Source organism: Desmodus rotundus, chromosome 8 (genome assembly GCF_022682495.2).
Source record: "Desmodus rotundus isolate HL8 chromosome 8, HLdesRot8A.1, whole genome shotgun sequence".
Lineage (NCBI taxonomy): Eukaryota > Metazoa > Chordata > Mammalia > Chiroptera > Phyllostomidae > Desmodus > Desmodus rotundus.
The window spans coordinates 63,849,043-63,868,664 of record NC_071394.1 but is presented as its reverse complement, the minus strand read 5'-3'; the positions used below and the strand labels follow the sequence as shown (position 1 = coordinate 63,868,664).

General features: G+C 35.6%; 1 protein-coding gene across 1 annotated transcript in view; it reads right to left on the bottom strand.

Moving 5' to 3' along the window:
• Positions 1-19,622, bottom strand: part of RALYL (RALY RNA binding protein like) — an 821,247-nt gene that overhangs the window by 423,866 nt on the left and 377,759 nt on the right. Inside the window, exon 3 of the mRNA XM_053930450.2 lies at positions 13,690-13,968. Within this exon, the coding sequence (XP_053786425.1) occupies positions 13,690-13,945 (256 nt within the window). The 5' untranslated portion in view covers positions 13,946-13,968. The remainder of the gene's footprint in view (positions 1-13,689; positions 13,969-19,622) is intronic.

Genomic DNA, 19,622 nt, shown 5'->3' with positions numbered 1-19,622 from the left:
TTAAGTCTTTTATCCATCTTGAATTTATTTTTGTGTATAGCGTAAGTTGGTGACCGAGTTTCATTTTTTTGCACATACCTATAGAGATCTCCCAACACCATCTGTTGAAGAGGCTGTTTTTGCTCCATTTTATGCCCCTGCCTCCTTGGTCAAATATTAATTGACCGTAAAGTCTTCAGTTTATTTCTGGGCTCTCTGTTCTGTTCCATTGGTCTATGTGCCTGTTTTTATGCCAGTACCAGGCTGGTTTGATTACAGTGGCCATGTAGTACAGTTTGATATCAGGTATTGTGATCCCTCCTACTTTGTTCTTCTGTCTCAAAATTGCTGCAGCTATTCGGGGTCATTTATGGTTCCATATAAATTTCTGAAATGTTTGTTCTATATCTGTGAAATATGTCATTGCTACTCTAATAGGGATTGCACTGAATCTATAAATTGCTTTGGGTATTATGACCATTTTGATGATGTTAATTCTTCCAAAACATGAGCATGATACATGCTTCCATTTGTTTGTGTCTTCCTTAATTTCTTTCTTCAATATTGCGTAGTTTTCTGATTACAGGTCTTTTACTTTCTTGGTTAGGTTTATTACTAGGTACTTTATTTTTCTGGTTGCTATATCAAATGGGATTTTGTTCCTGATTTCTGTTTCTGATGTTTCGTTGTTGGTATACAGGAATGCCTTTGATTTCTGAGTGTTGACTTTGTATCCAACTGTTTTGCCAAATTCATTTATTAGGTCGCGTAGTTTTTGAGTGGAGTCTATAAGATTTTCCATGTACACTATCATGTCGTCTGCAAACAGTGACAGTTTCATTTCCTCCTTTCCAATTTGGATGCCTTTTATTGCTTTTTCTTTTCTGATTGTTGTGGCTAGGACTTCCAATACTATGTTGAATAGGAGTGGTGAGAGAGGGCATCCTTGTCTTGTTCCTGATCTTCGTGGGAAAGCTCTAAGTTTTTGTCCATTGAGTGTGATGTTGGCTGTAGGTCTCTCATATATGGCCTTTATGATGTTGGTGAATGCTCCCTCTATTCCCACGTTGCTGAGTGTTTTTATCAGAAATGGGTGCTGTGTCTTATCAAATGCTTTTTCCACATCTATTGATATGATCGTGTGATTTTTGTCTTTACAGTTATTGATGTGATGTATTATGTTTATTGATTGTCGAATATTGTACCATCCTTGCATCCCTGGGATGAATCCCACTTGGTCGTGGTGTATGATCTTTTTAATGTATTGCTGGATGCGGTTTGCTAATATTTTGTTGAGAATTTTAGTGTGTATGTTCATCAGCGATATTAGCCTGAAGTTTTCTTTCTTTGTTGTGTCTTTATCTGGTTTTGGGATTAGGAAGATGCTGGCTTCATAAAAAGAGTTTGGGAGTCTTCCATCAGTTTCGATTTTTTCGAGTAGTCTGTGAAGGATAGGGGTTAGCTCTTCATTAAATGCTTTGTAGAATTCTCCTGTGAATCCATCTGGTCCAGGGTTTTTGTGTGCTGTGAGTTTTTTGATTATTGCTTCAATTTTTTCTGCTGTTATTGTTCTGTTCAGGTTTTCTGCTTCTTCTTCATTCAGTTTTGGAAGATTATATTTTTCTAGAAATGTGTCCATTTCACCTAGGTTTTCCAATTTCTTGGCATACAGTTCTTTGTAGCAATTTCTTACAATCCTTTGTATTTCTATGGTATCAGTTGTAGTCTCTCCTCTTTCATTTCTAATTGTTTTTATTTGGATCCTTTCTCTTTTTTTCTTGATGAGCCTACTTAAAGGCTTGTCGATTTTGTTTATCTTTTCAAAGTACCAGCTCCTGGATTCATTGATCCTTAGAATTGTGCTTTTTGTCTCTATGTCATTTAACTCTGGTCTGATCTTGGTTATTTCCTTCCTTCTGCTTGCTCTGGGCTGTCTTTGTTGTTGTTCCTCGAGTTCTTTTAGGTGTAGGGTTAGGTTGTTTGAAATGTTTCTATCTTTTAAGGTAGGCCTGTATTGCTATAAACTTCCCTCTCAGGAGTGCCTTTGTTGTGTCCCATAGGTTTTGGATTGTTGTGAGTTCATTTTCATTTGTTTCCAGAAACTTTTTGATTTCTTCCCTAACCTCATTCTTCACCCATTCATTTTTTAATAGCATGCTACTCAGTCTCCATGATTTTGAGTGTTTTGGGGGTTTTTCCTTTGGGGTTGTTTTCTAGTTTCAGTCCCTTGTGGTCAGAGAAAATGCTTGATATGATTTAAATTTTCTTGAATTTGTTTTGAGGATTGTTTTGTGTCCTATCTTGAACATGTTCCATGTACACTTGAAATGAATGTGTATTTTGCTTCTTTGGGATGAAAGGCTCAATATGTATCAGTTAAGTCCATTTCATCTAGGGCATTGTTCAGTGACACAATATCCTTCTTGATATTTTGTTTGGAAGACCTGTCCATTTTTGACAGTGGGGTGTTAAATATCCCTAATGTAATTGTGTTGCTGTCAATATCTTTCTTGACGTCCTCCAAGATTTTCTTTATATATTTGGGTGCTCCTTGTTGGGTGCATATATATTTACAATGATTATGTCTTCTTGGTGGATTCTTCCTTTGAGTATTATGAAGTGACCATCTGGGTCTCTCTTTATGGCCCTTTTCTTGAAGTCTATTTTGTGTGATATGAGTTTTGCTATCCCTGCTCTTTTTTGCTGTCAGTTTGCTTGGAAACTTTGTTTCCAGCCCTTCACTTTCAGTCTGTGTAGGGCTTTTGTCCTGAGATGGGTCTCTTGTAGGCAGCATATGTGTGGGTCATGTTTTCTTATCCATTCAGCCATTCTATATCTTTTGATTGGAGAATTTAATCCATTTACATTTAAGGTTATTATTCATTGCCATTTTTCCCTACCTGTGTTCCTCTCTCTTTCTCTTTTCCTTCCTTTCCTTAAAGCAGTCCCTTTAGCATGTCTTGCAGAGCTGGTTTGGTGGATGTGTATTCTTTTAGACTTCTTTTGTCTGGGAAACTCCTTATTTGGCCTTCTATCTTGATTGAGAGCCTTGCTGGGCAAAGCAGTCTTGGTTGCAGGCCTCTGGTTCTCATTTTTTGAATATTTGTTGTCATTCTCTTCTGGCTGGAGAGTTTCCATTGAGAAGTCAGTTGCTAACCTTATTGGGGCTCCCTTGTATGTTACTTCCTGTTTCTCCCTTGCTGCCTTTAAGATCCTCTCTTTTTCTTGGAAATTTGCCATTTTAATTATGATGTGTCCTGCAGTGGGCCTCTTTGTGTTCCTCTTGATTGGGACTTTCTGTGATTCCTGGATTTGTGCTGACTTTTTCTCTCATCAGATTAGGGAAATTTTCCATGATTACTTTTTCAAACAGGTTTTCTATCCCTTGCTCTTCTTCTCCTTCTGGTATGCCTATTATACGAATATTTTTACGTTTCATGTTGTCTTGCATTTCCCTTAATCCCTCTTCATTCTTTTTGAGCCTCTTTTCCTTGTCTTGTTCTTTCTCTGTGTTTTTTTCTACTTTGTCCTCCAGCTTGCTGATCCGATCCTCTGCTTCATCAAGTCTGCTTTTCATTCCTTCTACTGTGTTCTTTAGTTCAGAAATTGTATTCTTCATTTCCTCTTGGCCCTTTTTGATAGTTTCTATTTCCTTTTTCATGTTGACATAGTTTGTAGTGAGTTCATTGTAGTTTCACTATAGTTTCTGGTAGTTCTCTGTGAGCTCAGAGAGCTTCCTGATAACCATTGCTTTGAACTCAGTATCTGATAGTTGACTTGCCTCTTTTTCAGTTAGCATTCTTTCTGAAGCTTCTTCCTTTCCTTTCATTTGCAGATTCTTTCTTTTTCTTCCCATTGTTTGTGAGACTCTTCTTGTGAGCCTCTTCTTCTGAAATTGATGTGTTCTGACTCCCTGGGTTTATGGTATGAACTTGTATGGTAGAATGCCAATGGGATTTAGTGGTGTTGTCTCCTTAATCTCTTTTGCTCACTGGGCTTGCGTTGATGTTTATGGGTAACACGGTCTAACTCTGGTCTTTTCAGCTCTCCAGGTTTTATTGTCTCACCATCAGATCTTTCAATGTCCTCTATCTTTGGTCTCCAATCTTCATATATGCTGTAATACCATTGGCTGTTTGCTCTGTTCCTCAGATCAGCTAGGCGTTTCACTGGTGCCAAGGGGAAGTGGACTCCGCTCCCATCTATCTTGCCACCATCTTCCTCCCCAATAATCCCAAGTGACCCAGAGTTTTGTTTCTAATACTTTCTGAGAACAGTAGAATATAAGGAAGAAGACAGAAGGTAATGAAGACTTCTTGCACATCTCCCAGATAGTATATGTAGGCTTTGGATAGTAGAATTAAGTATAATTTACAATAATTTTGAAAAAATTAGAAGGAAGTTCAAAGACTCTTGTCTTAATGAAAACATACTCTGTCTACTATTGAGTACATCCTAGGGTTCCTTATTTGTAAAATGAGATTAATGAAATCCATTCTCTAGCTTCCACGGAGGATACTGGAAAGACAACTTTTAAACATGGATGGAACTGGAGAGCATTATGCTAAGTGAAATAAGCCAGGCGGTGGGGGACAAATACCATATGATCTCACCTTTAACTGGAACATAAGCAACAGAAGAAAAAAGCAAACAAAATATAACCAGAGACATTGAAGTTAAGAACACTCTAGCAATAGCCAGGGGAGAGTGGGGTGGGGACAGTGGGAAGAGGGGTTTACAGGAACTACTATAAAGGACACATGGACAAAATCAAGGGGGAAGGTGGAAATGGGGGAGGGAGGTGGATTCAGCTGGGGTGGGGTGGAGGGATGGGGAGAAAAGGCATACAACTGTAATTGAGTAACAATAAAAAATTTAAAAAATGTAATAGAGTGCATTCTAAATGTCTTTGAGAAGTTTGATAGCTGAAAATAATATATAAACAAAGCATTATGACTAAAATCAACTGCTTAAAATGTCAACATATTCCTGTCAACCACAGAAAACAGAAACTTATACTGAATACAATGTCCTTAGTATTGCACAATTCTTTACTCCCCTGCCCATGTATACAATTCAGGACCCTTAACAGCCTTGTGAATATATTTTGAAAACAAACATAATAGTCCAAACATAAAATTCTGCAAATGATAACCAGTTTGATTATCTATATTATATAAAATATATTGGAAAATTAGTTGTTTTCTGTCATTTTCTTCTCATTTTTTTTACATTTTTTATTGTTGTTCAAGTACAGTTGTCTCCATTTCCTCCCCCCCCCCACCACTCTGCCCCACCCCAGCCATTCCCACATAGCCCCTTGATCCTACTCCCTTTGATTTTGTCCATGTATCCTTTATACATGTTCCTGAAAACCCTCCCCTCCCCACCTTTATCCTCCCCCACCTCTCCTCTGGTTACTATCACTTTATTCTTAATTTCAATGTCTCTGGTTATATTTTCCTTGCTTGTTTGTTTTGTTGATTAGGTACCATATGACCGACCTCACCTATAAGTGGAACCTAACCAACTAATCAGAAAATTGGTTGTTTGAAATATAGAGATGTGTTGGACATTTCTTTAGTGCAGAAAGAAAGCTAGAATAGTAATAGTTTCAAAGGAAGAAAAATTCAAATATTTATTAATTCGAAATTCCTATTGTCCTTATAGCTAATGTTGAACTAACTAAAGCATTAACTTACAATTTATGTCTTGGGAACTGGAAGATTTGTCAAACTTGCAAGTTGAAAAAGTATGATGACAATATGTTCTCTAGACATTAAGGAAAAGCTAAACTTTTTTTTCTTCTTTTTGTATTAGTACAAATTATAATAGGTTTACATAATAGTACCTTGCTAAAAGTGCTTTTTTATCACCTGCAGAATCCTTGGGATTTTTTAAATGAGATTTTCATAGCTTAGTAGCTCCCACATGATCTGTGTACTTCTCAAGGAGTTCTGCAATAGACCACATTGTCCAAATTGATTATCAGTGCTCAGCATTGCAGCCCTGGCTCTCTGTCAATGTGTCCTTACCATACATGCAGATAATGCATCTTATTTGTACGTGAATGCACACATACAGGAGAATAATACAAACCAAAATGGATTGGGATGGATGAAGTACAAGGACTAGTGTATTTATTAGAGAAAACATCACCCAGGGATGCTGCAAGTCTTACTTTCTTTGCTTTAACAAGCTTTAGTTGTATTGTTGAAAAATATATATTTGATCATTATCCTGGGAGTCTGAGTAGTCTCAGAACTCACCAGTTTTCATTTAAAACTTTTACAAGGCTTTCTTTTTCTTCATAATTGTTAGTGTGATCTGAAATATCTGAATGGAAGGATTAATGAAAAAAATTAAAAATGGACCTGCCTTGTGACCCAGTGATTCCACCACAGGGAATATACCTTAAGAATCCTGAAACACTAATTCAAAAGAATTATTCACTCCTATGTTCATAGCAGCACTATTTACAATACCTAAGTGTTGGAAACAGAGCAAGTACCCATCAGAAGATGAGTGGATTAAAAAAGTGTGGTACATTTATATAATGGGATATTATGCAGCAGAAAGAAAGAAGGAACTCCTACCTTTTGAGACAGCATGGATGGAACTAGAGAATATTATACTAAGTGAAATAAGGCAGTTGGTGAAAGACAAATACCATATGACATCATTTATAACTGGAATCTAATGAACAAAATAAACTAATGAGAAAAATAGAGCAAGAGACATGGAAACATGGAACAGACTGATAGCTGTGGGAGGGAGGAAGGTGGGAATGATGAAAGGAAGGGGAAGGAATTAGTCAAAGAACACGTATCAGTGACTCATGGGCATGGACAACAGAGAGGGGATTGACTGTGGGCTAGAGGAGAGTGTCCCTTTTCTCTATACCCTTGCCAATATTTGTTTGTTGATTTATTGATGACAGCCATTCTGACAGGTGTGAAGTGATACCTTATTGTGATTTTAATTTGCATTTCTCTGATGATTAGTGATTGAGTCTCTTCATATGTCTATTGGCCATCTGTATGTCCTCTTTGGAGAAGTATCTATTCTGATCCTTTGCCAATTTTTTATTGGGTTGTTTGTCTTCCTGGTTTTGAGTTGTATAAGTCCTTTATATATTTTGGAAATCAGTCCCTTATTAGATATATTATTGGTAAATAACTTCTTTCATTAAGTGGGTTGCCTTTTCATATTGTTGATGGTGTCTTTTGCTGTGAAAAAGCTTTTTAGCTTGATATGATCCCATTTTAAAAATTACTTCCTCTAGTTCCCTTGACTGAGGAGATATGTTGGCAAAAATCATTGCTTCCTATGTGAGGAAGAAATAAATTTCTTTTCTATTAACTATTGAAATATCAGGTTTTATATCTGATAATGTGAATGGTCTACTTTAACTAACATACTATACAATATTTCTTGTATGAGAAACACCAGGTAAGTTGACAGTTTGCTTCAAGTATAAATGCTATAGATAGTGAAGATCTATCTATAGCATTGGGTCATTCTATACCAGAATGACCAGGGGGGCATTCAAGTTCTCCCCTGGGCATTCTGGTTTAAACCTGATGTCATGGCATAATCACTAATAGCATCCCTTTTCACTCCCAGAAGTATCCTAGCTTGTATGATAAAATGAACAGTCACTCTACTGATATATTGATATGAAAAGAATTGCTGGCAAGAATAAAAAGTGAAAGTTATTAGGGTCAGAATGTGTGAGTGTGATATCCTACACCACCATTTGTGTGATGTAAGGCAAGTTAATTTCTGAGCTTCGATTCCTAGCAGCTAAATCACTTATTTCTTAGCATTGTGAAAATCAAGGAAGATAATCTCTGCCTGAAGGATCTTTGACAATGATGAGATACCAAGAAAATATCTAGTCATCAATAATAAAATTACAAAAGGATGCCATTTTAAGAAATGTAGAAGTCTTCCATGATAAAATCTTTCTTTAAACCAATATATCTTATACTACGACCTTTGAGTAAAATGTAGACATGTTAATATTTGATGCTTTTTGAAGACTGGATTATATTTTTAAAAATTGGATCTGGCCTATTAGCTACCTCTGGGGTGCTGATTTTAGCAAGACTGAATACCTACTTGCCTCACAAGGAGACCACAATGCTTTCTCTTTAGAGCTGTAATTTCTCACTTTCCAGAGAACTTGCTCCTGCCCCTCATCTTCCACCTCCTCCTTCTTCTCTTCCCCCTTCTACTGCTCCCTCTCTGTCTTCATCTTATTGTGTTGGGAGGGGGTGGTGAAGGGCCCTTTAGTTATTTCAATCTATTCTACCAGCCATCCAACCCTTCTTTCTCCACACGTGTACTGAGACTTTGCCACAGAAGCATCAGCACTCTGCTACATGCTAAGAAGATAATTATAAACAGCTATAGTCCATGCTTTAAAGGAACTTAGACCAGAGAGAGAAGGAATGAATACCAGTTACTGAATAGTAAATATAGAAATATATTTGAAATGAAGATAAATGCTAGAAAGGAAAGTAAAACATTCCAGCTGGCTTAAGGGATCACAGTAGATTTCATTAAGTATTGACACTTGATCTGAGATCTAAACAATGAAGTCAAGTGAGGGAAGCGAAGAACTGGGGGAGAGAGGTGAGATGGTGTGGAGCTTGGTAGGAAGAACATTTCACACAAACAGCACATGCAAAGGTCCTGGGGATGGAAATAAGTGACTTGTTCAGAGAATACATAGAAGTCAACTTGGATGAAGACCAAGTGAGGCTGAGAGGCTGCTGATATAAAACAGCAGATAAGTGAGAAACAAATCACACACAAAGTATCAGTCACAGAAAGGGATTCAGTCTTTTTTCCTGAGAACACAGAAATTGCTGAAAGTTTATCAGAGAGTGACATGATTAGATTTGTATATTGAAAAGATCACTCTGGATGCAAAATGGTAGCTAAGGATAAAAACACACTCGAAATCCATTACTCCTTGGTCATGCTTGATGGGTCACACAAGCATTTGATCTCTTCTTCTTTGACCTTACTTAGCATTACTCTCCGATACCTTCCTTTCTACCAGTGCATTTGCATTAGTTCCTTAATGATCAGGATTAAGAATATCCACTAGATTTACTTTAAAAGTAATGATCTGTATTCATTATTCTCTTCCTTTGAAGTCCTTCAGCATTTGTAAGACATTTATAATATAGTGAAATTAATTGAATTCTCTATTTAATGTATTCCTTTTCTAAGCTAGACTTTATTTAGAAACAACAGGGACCTGTATACAGTTTTTAGAGTTTCAGGGACCAGGGCAGGCCACCCTCAATTATCCCATGGTGATACATTGATAACTTTGAATTCAAGTTACTTCATAAGCATCCAGGGCAAGAAGGACACATTGACCCTCCCCTGTCCCCTTGAATGCAGGAATAAATCTCTCCTGTGAAAGGCACCCTCCTTGGTGCACGTTGCTGAGAGAGATACCCTTATCATTAGAGTTAAGGAAGAGAGGTCAAGAAGCCCATATAAACAAATCTCTCTATTCCTGTACTAATTTACTCTCCCAAGTCCTCTTTGTGTTTAGATCCCTTACCAATGAGCACCCAAACCTAAGTTTCCTTGTCCTGTCAAATCTATTTTGACAAAATCTATCCTGTCAAAAACAAATAAACTGTTTCTTTGCTTAGCATTAAAAACTGTCTGCTTCAGCACAATTTACAATAGCCAGGTGCTAGAAGCAACCTAAGTGCCTATCAGTAAATGAATGGATCAAAAAACTATAGTATATTTACACAATGGAATACTACGCAGCAGAAAGAAAGAAGGAGCTCCTACCCTTTGCAGCAGCATGGATGGAACTTGAGAGCATTATGCGAATTGAAATAAGCCAGGTAGTGAAAGGCAAATACCATATGATCTCCCCTATAAGTGGAACCTAATCAACAAAACAAATGAGCAAGCAAAATAGAACCAGATACATGGAAATAAAGAACAAACTGACAGTAACCAAAGGGGAGGTGGGAGGGGATAATGTGGAAGAAAGGGGGAGGGGTTTTCAGGAACATCTATAAAGGACACATGGACAAAACTAAAGGGGGTAGGATCAAGGGTGGGAAGGGGGGATGGCTGGGGTTGGGATAGTGATGGGGGGCAAATGGAGACAACTGTGCTTGAACAACAATTAAAAAAGTTAAAAAAATTAAAAACTGTTTGCTTCAATCATTCCTCTGACATTATTTATAATCTCAGTGTGCACATATTAAATTGCTTTTTTCTTCTCTTAATCTAGTCTTATGTCAATTTTATCACTAGTCTAACCACAAGAACTCAGGAAGGGTAGAGGGGGATTTCCTCCTTACCCACAGGAACAAGAATTGTTTTTATAGATGTTATTTTTTAGTGTTGGGTTACTCCTACTATTAATAATAGATTTCTTCAGTTCATAAACTATGTCTTTTGCAAGCATCATAACAGTGAAATAATTTTAAAATAAAGATATTAAAAATGATTATTTATAGCAGCTGTGTAATCAAGCCAGTATAATCAGTAGAAATTAACACTGATCTAGACTTGGTCTCCAACCAAATCTGCATGATATTTTGGTACAAAAACATATTCTGTGTGTGAACTCTTATATAAAAATTGTCAGTGATAAACATTAAAAAAGTTTGCTTTACCTTTCACATAATATGACAAGAAAATGTTCCAATGACTAGATTTAGATTAAAAACATAATAAAGACTATTAATATTAACAAAATTTGTAATCCAAATTCAATTAAATATTAAGAGGTTACATTAGTATTTCACATTTTTATTTTATTTTATTTTTTACATATATTTTATTGTTCAAGTACAGTTGTCTCCATTTTCTCCTGCCACTTTCCCCTGCCCCATCCTCAATCCTACCTCTCTTTGGCTTTGTCCATGGTGACTTTATACATGTTCCTTGATGAGCCATCCCCTTCTTTCCCCCGTTATCTTCCTCCCACTCCCCTCTGATAACTGTCAGTTTGTTCTTTATTTCAATGTCTCTGGTTCTATTTTGCTTGTTTGTTTGTTTTGTTGATTAAGGTCCACTTATAGGTGAGATCATACGGTATTTATCTTTCACCACCTGGCTTATTTCACTTAGTATAATGCTCTCTACTTCCAACCATGACCTGGAAATTTCACTGTTGGGATTATACCCTACAAATCCTGAAACACCAATTCAAAAGAACCTACACACTCCAACATTAATAGCTGCACAATTTACAATAACTAAGTTCTGGAAGCAACTTAAGTGCCCATCAGTAAATGAGTGCATCAAAGATGAGTGGATCAAAATTCCATGTACATTTATACATGGAATAGTACACAGCAGAAAGAAGGAAGGAGCTCCTATTATTCATGACAACATGGATGGATGGAACTGGAGAGTATTTCACCTTTTTAAATTTAAATTTTATTAAATAACCAAGACAAAATTCTATAAGGAGCTTCACACTATAGACATTGTGCTTTAATTTTTTTTTTTAATTTGAGAGGAATTTCACAGCTTGGTTGTAACTTTTTAGGAATCCTGAAATAATGTGGATCAAATGCAATCCATTGTCCTTTTCCAAAGAAAGTTTAGGGATCCCCTTACATATGAATACCAGGAAGCCAGGGGTAGATCAATAAGTAGGGATATCCTTTATTCACTGTTGTGCAAAAGGCATTTGAATATACAAAATCAGTTAAATTAATTTAGAGCCAAGTTTCCTTTTCTGTATAATATCCAGAGGCATCATATTCCATTTTAGATAAGTTTGTCAGGTAGATCCTCTCTGGGGAAATAGAGTATGACCACAGCCCATAATAAAGCAAGGAGCAAATAATTAGCAAAGACCTGGCTTGTGAGGAGAAGAAATGGCAAATCCAAACCCTGTGAGGTAGGAGCAAGCTTGGAATGTGTGAAGCATAGCAAGGTCACCAGTATTACCAGTAGTCAAGAAGGTAAAGAGAGTATCAGATGGAGTTGAGGATATAGTGATATAGTAGAGAGGGTCATGGTAGGAATGGTAGAGAAGATAAATCTTATTCTGGGTGAGATGGAAAGGTATTGAAGGTTTAAGAGCAGGATCATGGCACAATCTCATTTATGTTTCTCAAGGACTCCATGACAAGAGTGGAAAGAGGCAGACAGGGGTATTTTGTAGTTCACCTGAGATACCATGGTGGCTTGTGTGAGATAGCTATTGGTAGAGATTTTAAAGGTGAAGGATTTTGGGACATATTGAGGACAAGAAAGGTGATGATGAATGTTGGTGTGTTGGGGGAAGAGAAGAATCAAGTTTGACCTCTAGGTTTTTGTTTGAAAAACTGGATAGATAAAGGTCCTATTTATTGTGTTGGAGAGCATAGGAGTGACACAGGTTGAGGATATAGGCATTCAAGAGTTTTCACAGCATTTAAAGCTTAGATGCCTGTAGATATCCAAGAGATGATGCTGTATACTCAGTTTGATACATGGATCTGGCCACAAATTATGGAATCACTGTGATATTCATTATATTTTCCACATGTAAAAAATGGAAATTTTCATTTTTATCTATATATTAATTACAAAATATTTTCTCTTGAATATATTTTACTTTAGACTGTATTCTCCTTTCTTTGAAATAAACTGTATTACTTCTTGGACCTTAGGCATAATTCTGATTATTGTCCATGATTGAACAGGTATCATGTACAAGGTTCCTGACTAGATAAGAAACAGTGAGTTATATTACTTTTCCAGTTCTGAAAATTTACCTTCTTTTTCTATCCATTCCCTCCAAAAAGTAAAAACAGACAATAAAGAAAATACATTAGCTCCCTGAAAGCAAATAGTGTAAGTATGGGAACTATAAAGGGACCCTATAATAAGTCTGACAAATTCAGTGACTGAAAGTAAACTCACAGGGTGACCTCATAATAAATCCCTCCTAGATGGCCAGGTCATGGTGATTGTCATACCCCAAGCCTATAACTTCCTTAGTGAAAGGTTTTTGAGCAAGTCCTGTCCATTGTTCTTGTGCATGCACTTTCACACATCTTTCAAATGCCAGAAGTAATCCTCTTTTGCAGACCCCCTTGGAAGTGTAACTACCCTGAAGTTGTTAGCTATGTAATCATGTTAGCTATCCTGTACCTTGTTTTCTCCCACCTTCATGTAATCTTTCTTATCCCCTTCTTCATTCAAAATGTATTTAAAAACCTGCATAACTGTCATTCTCCAGCACATTTCAGATCTTGCTTCCCAGCAATATCATCAGTTTGGCTCCAATAAACTCTCAGAAAAAATCCTTACAGGTTGACCATTATTGCATTAACAAGTATATTGTTTATTTTTAACTTTATTTTTTTGCATAACATAGTGTCTCTTGGAAGATAGACACTATTTCAAATCAAATCAAGTTAAACACGATGTCTATTTTTCATTTGCTGCCTCTGTTAGGATTGATGGAGCTAACAAGTATTAGAAGCATACTTGACCTCAAGTTTCAAAACATGTAAACACAATAAGAAATGCATATGTAAAAGAATATGAGAACAAGATAATATTATAAATTTAAAATATATGAGCACCATAACTGTTTAAATAAGAGGTAGATACCGTGATTGTACTGGCTCTTACACAGTAAGATCACATCCAGTATGTGCAGAGATGGTAACAGCCATGTGAAAGCCATGGCTGCTCATCACTTACCAAGGGGCTGGCCTGCGATGATTCTGGCATTCTCTCCAGCGACTGCTGCCCTTGCATGCCGCTCACTCATGTACTGTACAAATGCATAACCTTTGTGAACTGAGCATCCAACTATTTTTCCATACTTTGAAAAAATGGCTTCAATGTCAACTTTCTTGACAATGGCTGTGTTTAGATTGCCAATGAAAACACGGGAGTTGATGGACTTAGGGTCATTCTTATTGGTGACGTTGCTGGTCGGTGTTTTGCCAGTCATGGTTGGGTCACCTTGTTTTAATCCTAAAACAAACAAACAAACAAAAACGCTCAAAGGTAAATAATTAGATGGAATGGACATCACTGGCTTTTAATAGTTTTTCAATATGTAACAAGTAAACTTCAATTATCTAAGTATGACTAATTTTCTTGAAAAGAAAATTTAGTAAGGTAAAAGGTAAATACTTCACTGCAGAATGTGATAGAAAAATACTTATAATCACTTAGCATAGAAGTATAAATAGATGAGGTCCTGATTTATTTATCCACAATTGAGCCCTGAGTAATAAGTAAACCTTTTATAATTTTTATTTTTAAGTCTTTCAATTTTTTTAGAAGCAAGTTGTAGAATAAGTCACCTTATTGTATCCACAAGGGAAAATCCAACATGGCTAAGGCCTGATGATGCAATATATAAGTGACCTCCCTTTATTAAGAATGTGCATTTTTATCTCTTCATTTTCTTTAACAGGTAGACATATTGACTATTCATTCTCAGAACCCTCCTATTGGAAACTAACATTCCATTCCATTAAATGCTGTGGAAAAAGAAAAATGGTGTTAAAAATAAAAACTTCAATTATAAAACTTAACATAAGGAAAACATGACTCTGAAAATAAAGAAATTAAACAGAATGAATTTTGTACATTCTCTTTAATTGAACCAGTATCACATGTCGGTTTCCCAAATCAAGCAGCCTATGTAGCTAATTTTTCATCAATGGTCAGGAAATTAGTAGATTGGGAATCTGTGTTAAAGTTTCTATTCTCAACCTCATTTTTAATTCATTTAACTAATAGTTCCTATGTTGCCTAAAGACAGCTAGTGTTTCCAAAGACTACTTTGTGGGCTTGGAATAGTGTTTAATTGTGCTTAATTAAGCTGAGTAGCTTTTATTTATAAGTATTCTAGCACCTACAGGTTTAGTTTTTAAGACTCTAAAAATTCATTCATTCAACAATATTTATTTAGCACCTATTTTTAACTGCCTGGTGTTCTCTTTTAAACTACCTATCAACTTAAAATTTAGTGAAACTTAATTTCTATAAAGACACAATCTCTGACATTGATAAGCATGGTTGAACATTAGCTAACTGATATAATTTATCAGTGAAAAATATTTTTATATGAAGAATCTCTTTTACAGCCCTAGAGTTATAAAAACAAAGTGTCTCTTATTTAAAAAATTATTTTAAATGACATTTATAATTTGAGCAGTAACTTTTGAAAATCTTAAAGGCATGTAAACTGGATGTACTAATGAACTTACTATGCACTTAAACCAGCAACTTTTGAAGTCAGGAGTGACAAAATTAGAGTGCTCATTATTACATATTATATGGTTAAATTTTTACTAAATATTAAACCCTCAACATTACATGTTTCTCCTTATAAGGAAGGTGAATTTCATAAGCATTTATTCACATAAAAAATTAAGAGTATGACATCATTACAAACAAGGATTATATTGCTGCTTTGCTTTGTTTCAGCTTAGCTGCATTTTAGTGGTTTCTTTATGACTCATTCAAGGTATTCAATATTAGGGTTGAAGGGATAAAAAGCTGATAACTTTTTAAAATTTTTGCAATTTGAGCTATGGCATACCTCAAGACAAGTGCACTAAGAATCAACTAAACAAGGAAAATCAAGATGTATATATGTATTACACATTTAGCTTCTTCATATAATCCAGTATACTTTAATCACACAGAAGGAGAAAATTAAGCCCAAAGACCTACTTCTATGGCTCTGGAATAGATTGATGGTTACTTCCCTTACTCCTCCAGGCCAACATCAGTTATATCATGCACATAAATATTTTCTTTTGGCTCTTATGTAATATTTTTTGAAATACCGTAGCATTATTTTCAAGAATAAACTATTCATGTGGCTGACATTTTATTTCCTGGATAGGGGTTAGTTGGTTAAGATGCAAACACAAAAATTGTTAGATTAAGACAGACCCATGGTTATAGAATCCAGTGGTCTGTCTTTGACAGTGACCCTGTGTCACATTTAATATGAGGGCACAGCTTTACTCTGAATCCTCACTGTAAACACCACCATAACCTCCCTGATTCTGTCTTTTGACTCCATGGATGAGTCTCATAACTTAACTCCAGACAGTCATTGTGGAATTCTATGTTATGACTCTTAATGTCCTTAAAATCTGTGTGTGTCTAACTTTTCACATGAAGTCTGACTCAGCAATTCCCATCAGTGTTTATAACAAAGAAAGAGTTTTGTGGCAGTGTTGTACATTACTATTTCAACACTGCAAAATCAAGCCTCAGCTCACAGGATAATATTTAGCTTGTGCTTCTCTGTTATATGAATTTTCAGTCTGTTGAAGAAGGACGTTCACTGTCAGCCATGATGGAGTAATGGGTTGAATGAACCTTCCTGATTCAAATAACTAGAAAAGTAGGCTCATGTAGATATTAAACCATAGGCAGTGCAAAGCCAAGGTGCTTGACAGACAAGAAATAAAGGAAGGTCTAGTGTGGCCCCAGTTTTCTGTCTGGAAAGTGTTTTGGGTCACAGAACTGGGGTGTATGTGTATATGTGTGTAATGGAAAGTAAGTAACCTTACTGAGTTGAGGCGACAGAGATCAGAGTCCAGAACATCTGAGAAGGCAGGGATTTGTGGGCATGTTCCTAGAGAGAAGGGAGCTATGCAGAAATGTAACCAGATATTGTCTCAGGAGTCCCTTGAATCTGCCCTGACTCCTGATATATGTATGCAAGGTGAACTTCATGAGGTTGTTTAGAGTTACTGGGAAGCTGTGAGCTGATTGGTTCCCAATCCACAAAAGGCCGAGGATCATTCAAGTTTCCACCAGCAACAGTGTAGAATCTAAATAAATTCCTGCAGCACAATGTTAGACCCTAAAGGGCCAGACCTTAGTAATGAGGATAAAGGGTTCTTTTGGCAAAAGGTACTCTGGGACCTCACTGATAAATCTTAAGGACAAGTGTCAAGATGATCAAACTAACCAAAACACCTGAATGTCTACCAGAGAAAAGCATAATAATTCTTTAAAAAGTAGAACTCACTCAACTATGTAAAATACAAAAATTTTAGCATCCAATAAAGTACTCCTAGATACTTCAAGAATCAGAAAATTGAACCAAAACCAGGAGAGAAATAAAGATATTAAAAAGAATCAGACGGAACATGTAAATATGAAAGCTATATTATCGAACTTAAAAAATATACTTGATTGATATTAAAAGTGATAAGACTCCAGAAGAACTGGTTTGTGAATGTGAAGCTAAAAAGTAGAGAATAAGCCCTGGCTGGTGTGGCTCAGTGGTAGGGTGCCAGCCTGTGAATCAAAGGGCTGCTGGTTTAATTCCCAGTCAGGGCACATGCTTGGGTTGCAGGTCAAATCCCCGGTTGGTGGAGTGAAAAGCAACCACACATTGATGTTTCTCTCTTTCTCTTTCTCCCTCCCTTCCTCTCTCTAAAAAATAAATAAATGGAATCTTTGGAGAGTATCCAAAATGTGTCATACAAATAAAACACTGGGAAAAAATAATAAAAGAGCATCAGTAACCTATGTGACAAGTGTCGAGCCTTTTAACCTACATGTATATGGAGTACCAAAGGGGCAAAAATATTTTTTAAATAATGACCAAAAATCTTCCACATTTGATGAAAATTATGATGAAAACCATAACCCATGGCTTCTCCACAGAAATTTCTGTAATTATGGAAACATTGTACATCTACACCATCCAAAAAGGAAGTCTGCAACCCTATGTGACTTTGAGGACTTGAAATGTGATAGTGTAGTTGAGGTACTGAATTTTAATTTTATTTAATTAAATTAAAGGCAACATTTCACTGTATTGCTCTACCCAAAAAGGCTAACAGGGCTCTTGTCCTTTAAAAATATAGTGTAAATGTAAAACAGAAATAATTTGACTTTATATATATTAGGTCCCAAAATCTTACAAATGATAAATAATTCAGAATAAAAATAAAAATTACAAGTATCTACCATACAAGGACTTATTTACAGGTAGGTTTTTTATTATGGAAATATCATACTGAGATGACGAGTGCTGTGTAAAATTAAAAAGGATTGTTTTGAATAAATATAACATTTTTCTTTGTGTTTGAGAGAGATTTCTACCTTTGAATCTCAAAAGGATGTGATCTCACCTATAAGTGGAACCTAATCAACAAAATAAACCAGTGAGCAAAATAGAATCAGACACTTTGAAATAAAGAACAAACAGACAGTGATCAGAGGGGCAGGGAAAAGGAAATAAAATGGGGAAATAAGAGGAAGGGTCATCAAAGAACATGTATAAAGGACCCATGGACAAAGACAATGGGGGTGGGACTGAATGTGGAAGGTGGGGTGGTTAGGGCAGAGGAGAGTAATGAGGAGGCAAATGGGGGCAATTGTAATTGCATGACAATAAAAAATAAAAGCATTATAGAAAGTAAAAAATAAAAAGGATATTAGATATATATTACATAATTATATTACATTAATTATGAAATATAGACAATGTTAAATTGAGCCTTAGAGATGACATTTTTGGAGCAAAATTAATAGGGCAGTATATTCTACCCTTCTAATTTACGTGTTCATGATTTTCCCATCTAAATTTTAGATTCACTCAGACACTCATACTGAACAAAGAAAGAGCAACAAACAATGAGAAATACCAGGTATTCAAGAATGTCAACCAACAATATTCATACATACTACATTCAAGAATCTGGTAAAATATTAAAGGAATGAAAATGAATAAGAACAGATTGTACCTAAATGTTAACACCTAAAGTCTGCAGCTAGTACTCATATAAATGCTACAATATAAGGTAAAATCTGAAAAATGCTACTAGGTGTGCAGCATTGCAATTTCTGAAAAATAGAGAGATCATATCCATTTGAGGAGATCAGATAAAAATTCTTGAAGCAGATGATATTTGGATTAATCATTAAAGGGTATTTTAAGAATTCAATTTGCATACAGTAAATGTCTGTGTGCTTAAAAGGACAGTTGCTTTCCTAATTTTTTTAACTCATCTACATGTGCTTCAATAATGTCTTTCATTAAACAAGTTGGTATAAAAATTGCTTAGATTTATAATTAGAAAAAAGGGGAAACTGACCTGAAATAAATGAATGCCACTAAGTATAACTTCCTGGACAGAATAAACCAAAAAAGTGCCCAAAAAAGGGGGGTCTGAATTTATTCTTGAGAAAAACATCTATAATTTTAAAAGATAGAACTTATATCATCCAGAGCAGTTTCAATTCTTCAAGAAACTTCTGATGTCCATTTTTCATGAGAAATCACCAAGTATATTTGGTACAGAATAAAGATCAATATTGTAGTTATGATGAAGATCCAATTTTAAGCCCTAAACACCTTCCTGAAATAGGACAAATTCAGATTTTTTAAAGTAAAGATTTTAGGGAATATGTACATATAAAGGGTAATAAATACACATGAAGAAAGTAAAAAGTGTAATACCAACTGAGGACAATTACTATTAAAATATCACATTTGCTTTATCATTCTCTTTGTAGTACTTAGAAAAAAGCTGTAAATTAGAAAAAAGTCATAATCTGCATACCAACTGCCACTACTTATTATTTGAACATTTTATTATGTTTTTCAATAATCTTATCATATGTAATAATGTATA